The following is a 5,737-nucleotide window of genomic DNA, read 5'->3' on the forward strand; positions in this document are numbered from 1 at the left end:
ATTGACAATAATGCTCACGTTTTCAGCGCACTTGACCACTTTTTAAAGGATAAATTGCACCCAAGGTATTAAACTATTAGTAAATTTAATTTTGGTCATTCAATTTCAAAAAGTTACAAAATTGGCACTAAACTATTTGAAGGTTTTTATTCAAGTCACTTGACAGTTGTGTTTTTCCTTTTTAAAAAGTTTGGTTAGTGAACTTCAAACGATGATTCAACGATCGGTGTGGTAAATCAATATCAATCGACGAGTAAAAAAACATACCTTAAACCCAAATTGATCTGATAGTTAATATCGAAGATCAAAAAAAAAAAACTAATTGAGAAAAAAAACTAAACTGTAAAAGTGTTAAATATATCTCTATTCATAAATTTTAATTATTTATATAGTGTTAAACATCAAAAGCATTAAAACTTGTACAAACTGGTATAAGTTTTCATGCCTCAAGGTAAACAAAACACTTTTTTCTTTAGATTAAATCCTAGCTAAACCTGATCTTGATGCGATATGTAAATTCGGTTTTATTTAAAATTTTAATTTTCAATTAAGATTTTGAAAATAAAATGTGTCAACTAGCTTACTTGATTATATTAATTTTTATTTTATAAGGTTTTATAAAAGTTAAAAGAGTCGAAACTAATACATGTTTATAAAATTAGAAGATAGGTACTTCAGTAAATATTTCTGGTGGATTTGTCCAGAGCTGCCCTAAATCCAACCCAATGGTTGTGACAAAAACCGAACCCGACAGACCTCAGAACTCTATTTTCAAGAAGAATAAACAAGGTGATTAATAAATTTACATTTTCATCATTTAATTTTAAAAAGTTATAAAAAATCATTAAATTATTCAAAAATTTTCATTTAAATCACCAAATTATTTGAAGTTTAAGTTCTTTTTTTAAAAAAAAGGTTTGACCAACAAGTCCCATGCAACTATTCGGCAATCAATATGGTGGAGCAATACTCATTGACAAGTAAAACATACCTTAAATTCAAGTTGAATTAATGGCTAACCTAAAAAATTGAAAAAAATTATTTGAATTTTAGTTCATAGATTCGTGACTTCAAAGTTGTTTCATGATAATAAAAAAACCCTAAATCGTAAAGTGAAAAAGAAAAAAGCTTTCGGTTGACACAAATTAAGCGAACAGTAAAGGCCATACAACAACAATTTTAATAGTCCAGCGACTTAAATGAAAACTTTTGAATAATTCAATGAACAACTGTAACTTTTTTTATTTTGAGTGAGCAAAACCTACATTTATTAATAATTTAATGACTTTTGATGTAATTTATCCTTCAAGCAACAATCCTTACAGGATCTGATATGATTGTATATACTATAAATTCTAACATTTGCAATTCCTTCCCTATAATCATCAGGAAAGAAAAAAACCCCTCACATTTATTATTAAAAAAATCAGTAACGTCACCCATTCCCCCCCCGCCCCCTCCTCAAAAACTGATAAATCAAGTATATGAACGCACATACACATATCCCAAACCAATGCCAAACTGTGATAATCATAAACCAACCATTGCATAATCCCAGCTTAAGTTTGAATTTCTACATTGACTTTAAAACTGCCAAAAGAAAAACAACAATGTCAAAGTTTGTCTTTTATCAAGTTATCACATTCTCCATATGCTTCAAGTCTAATACATAAATAACCCTTCTAAAACTATTAGCATACAGCGGTAATCATCGGAAAACTTCATGTTCAACAGCATACACGTGCTTAATCTCTTTAGGTACAGAAGGAAGGCACGTGGGTTTTACCAGATTACTGATTAGCTTCAGAAGGTTGTGCGTTGGCATTGAAATTGTCAAACCCGCCACTTGTTGGGGCAGTAGGATTGGGTGCTCCATTAGAAGAAGTGGGTGTCGTTACAGTTCCAGAAACTGTTGTTGGGGGAGCCAATGTAGGAGGTCGTGGAAGGCCATTTACTTGTCCAGGCAAAGGAGCACCAGGTGGTGCCATCATTGGTGGCATGCCTGGAACGGGAATATAACCTGGCAACGAAACCAAAATGAAAATTTAATATTTTCAAATTCAATTCCATTTTATGTTTGTAATTGAGATCTATATAATGGAAAAGCCGACGCCAGAGCCAATCAAACGAGATAAAGTGCTTAACATATAAAGCATCTCTATTGGTAAGCAAACAAGTAAGAAATTCCCCAAGTTCACAAGCACCACATAAATTCATGATGATACAAATAACCAAATAGCCAAACCCCGTATCAGCAAGAACACAAATAATACTAGTACGTATGAAATCTTACATGGAGCACCTAGAAATGGTCTTGGCAGACTATGGGGCCTCATCCTAGGACCATTGGTTGATTTACAGAATAGTGCAGCCCAAGAATGAGACGGTGTATGCAAAAAAGCAGTTCAATGGAAACAAAAAAAAGCATCCAAAAGTTTCTTCAAGTTCACTATCACAAGTCGCAACATCAATTCGGGATGGGATATGTTTATTAACCAAAGACTGAAACCCCATACTAGCAAGAACACGAAATATGCTAATATGAATCTCACCTGGGGCACCTGGAATTGGTCTTGGCAGAACAGGGGGCCTCATCCCTGGGACCATTGGTTGGTTTACAGGTAATGGAGCCCCGGGAATCGCCATAACAGGAAGTCGAGGCCTCTGAGCCATTAAATGTTGATTGAAAGCAGCTCCAACCTGCTGGAAAGCCGCAGCTTGACCAAGATGTTCCTTGATCCTTTGGTCTATTAAGCTCTGGGTCTGTTGCTCCTCAAATTGCTGATAGTAAGTTCTAACATTCGCCTAAAATTACATACAAAAAAAATCAGCAAAAGAAAAAAATGTATAACTCACAACACTAATCAATACAAAGACAAAAATCTCTACAAATTACCTTGTGCTTGTAACCTGCATTGTGTTGCTTTCTAACTGATGGCTGAAATTTAAACCCGGAAAGAAAAAAGAACGGTAATCAATTATTGTAAAAGCGATAACTCAAACTAATGAAGTTAATTAATTTTCGAAAAATTCAACCAAAAATTTGAAGACCCAAAAGAAAAGAAATAGGAAACTTACAGAGTCATGGGTCAAATAAGTATCGCAATAATCACAGTAATACCTGCAAAATTTGAATCCAAATAAACATATCCATAAATTGTTAATGAAAATTAGTTCGTAGCGAGAACTTTAATTAAGATTGGACGCATTTGTAAAGATCCGTACCGAGGCATTGCGAAACGACTCAGAATCGAAGCTAATTGGTTGAAGATCGTAAAACCCTAGAGAGAGGGTACCGTAGCAAAAGCCCTAGCTCAAGTACAGAGAAAAACTTAGAATGAAAAACAGAACGGGGATTTTGGGTTTGTCTGTAGAAATTTTAATGGTAGTTTATATTCAGTTTTAGGATCCTCATTAAATATCTTATGTTATAATTAGGGGTATTCAGTCCCTCGATTCAACCCAATTATTATTGAAATATTTTTGTTAATTCAGTTGGTTCAAATTAATCAAAATTTATATATTTCTGAACTAAATAAGGTTGATATGTTACCTTTTTACGCCATTTTAAATTTTATTTAGGGAAATATGTTGTTTTCAAGGAGTGTGTGGGAAAACGCATCTCGTTAGACGTGTTTTTCCTTTTAATTTTTAATTTTTTTGATTTTTTTAATACAATTAATTTTTTTAGTTGGGTGGTTAAATGTTGGTGGTTTTATTTTTAAGTCCTAAGTTTAATTTCTCTCCCACTCATATTTATAATTTTTATTTCATGTTGTTTTAATTTTTTTTAATGAATGTTTTTTAACATATTAGCTTCCTTAGTTAAATAGTTAAATAATAATGATTTCATTATCATCAAGACCCAGAATCATTTCCTCTTTTCTAAACATATTTATAATTTTTATTTCATACTATTTCAATTTTTTTTAATTAATAAATATATTGTTTTCAATTTTTTTATTTTAATTCATCTTTTTAATTAATAAATGTTTTATTCATAAAATCAAATAATTATTACAAATATGATTATTTTTAGTAAATATAATTTTTATATGTGTAGTTATTTTATAATATTTATGATCCTCTAATTTTTATATGAAAAAACAATGATATTTGAAATATTTTACATATAAAAACAATAATTATATTAAAAATAATTATTTTATTTTATAATATTAAAAATCACCATATTCACAATATACGCGGAGAAGATAAATATTTGACATATAAATATTATATATAAAGAAAAATAATCAAAAAAATTAGTTGATGTTTATATTATATATAAAGGAGTTATTAAATTCAAATATTTTTAACATAACGATATATGTATAATATATATTTTTATTATATAATTACATATTTATTATTTGATTTTGTGAATAAAAGAGTTATTAATTAAAAAGATGAATTAAAATAAAAAATTGAAAATAATATAATTATTAATTAAAAATTTAAAAACTTGAAATAATATGAAATAAAAATTACAAATGTGTTTAGAAAAGGGGAAATGGACTTAGGTCTCAAAGATGAAATCAGTAATATTTAACCACTTAACTAAGGAAGCTAATATGGTAAAAACAATCATTAAAAAAGAAGCAGAAGCTTAAAAAAAGCTGAAATAAAAATTATAAATATGAGTGGGAGAGAAATTGAACCTAGGACATAAAAGACAAACCATTAGCATTTAACCATCCAACCAAAAAAATGAATTATAACTAGGTGAGCTTTCCTGATATGTGCTAGGCGAGCTTTCCCTCAAAATCGGCCTATATCCATAAATAATTTTAAAAAAGGTCTAAAAGGCTAAATAAATTTCAAAATCGGCATATAGGTCTTTTTTGGCATTTTGTCTTTTGGTTAAAATAAATATAAAACATATAAAAGAAATACATTGCTAATATTTTTTTAATAGTTCAAAAAAAATACATTGTTAATATAAAAATATATTTGACTAATTATTCGATTTCGAATTGAATTAATTGATAATAAAAATTTCAAAAAATTATTAATTAACCTCTGACCAAACTAAATTCGATTTTAATCAAACTATAAACCCCTTTAAATATAATTGGTATTTTTCTCCAAAGCTAATTGATGTTCACATTATAGAAGTAATCCGTCTAAGCTTAAAAGTACCCTTTGAAAAAAGTTGGCCTGTGGAAGAATTGGGCTTTTAAGGTTGAAGGCTCAAAATAGATATGTAATTTATAAATTTAATATTATAATGTTAATAGTAAATAATATGTTAACTCATTTAATTTTAAAATTTAATCAAATAAATTATTAAATTTTAAATTAAAATATCATATTCAACAAAATATTAAAATATTAAAATATAATGTGAGTAATTAACTATTTATAAATATGACAGACTTGATAAAATTTAAAGCTATGTCAATTTTTGACAATAGTGAATAATAGTAATATCACACGTGAATAATAGTAAAATCTTTACTAATTTCATCAAAATCATGCCATGCACATCCACTAACTTCATGAATGGTTTAATTACCACCTAAGTCCTTTCACTTTAAAATTTCATAACTATTTGACATTTTTAACTAATAGAACTCTACTTTTGCACCTTTTATGATTTAATCATTTTTACGTAATTAATTATGCAAACGTCAAAATTTCTTAACGAAATTTTTATACAACCTTAATAACATTTCATAGAAATTAAAATAACAATAAAATATTAATTTACTTATTAGATTCGTGGTCCCAAAAC

General features: G+C 28.4%; 1 protein-coding gene across 1 annotated transcript; it reads right to left on the reverse strand.

The window, feature by feature from the left end:
• Positions 1–1,527: 1,527 nt before the first annotated feature.
• LOC107953202 (U1 small nuclear ribonucleoprotein C) lies at positions 1,528–3,504 on the reverse strand. The gene is made up of 5 exons (XM_016888439.2): positions 3,226–3,504; positions 3,079–3,121; positions 2,897–2,938; positions 2,553–2,805; positions 1,528–2,020 (listed from the first exon to the last, which is right to left on the reverse strand). The coding sequence occupies exons 1-5, from the start codon at positions 3,231–3,233 to the stop codon at positions 1,791–1,793; spliced, it is 576 nt and encodes a 191-aa protein (XP_016743928.2). The 5' UTR covers positions 3,234–3,504; the 3' UTR covers positions 1,528–1,790.
• Between the last annotated feature and the right edge of the window lie 2,233 nt (positions 3,505–5,737).

Source organism: Gossypium hirsutum, chromosome D08 (genome assembly GCF_007990345.1).
Source record: "Gossypium hirsutum isolate 1008001.06 chromosome D08, Gossypium_hirsutum_v2.1, whole genome shotgun sequence".
Classification (NCBI taxonomy): domain Eukaryota; kingdom Viridiplantae; phylum Streptophyta; class Magnoliopsida; order Malvales; family Malvaceae; genus Gossypium; species Gossypium hirsutum.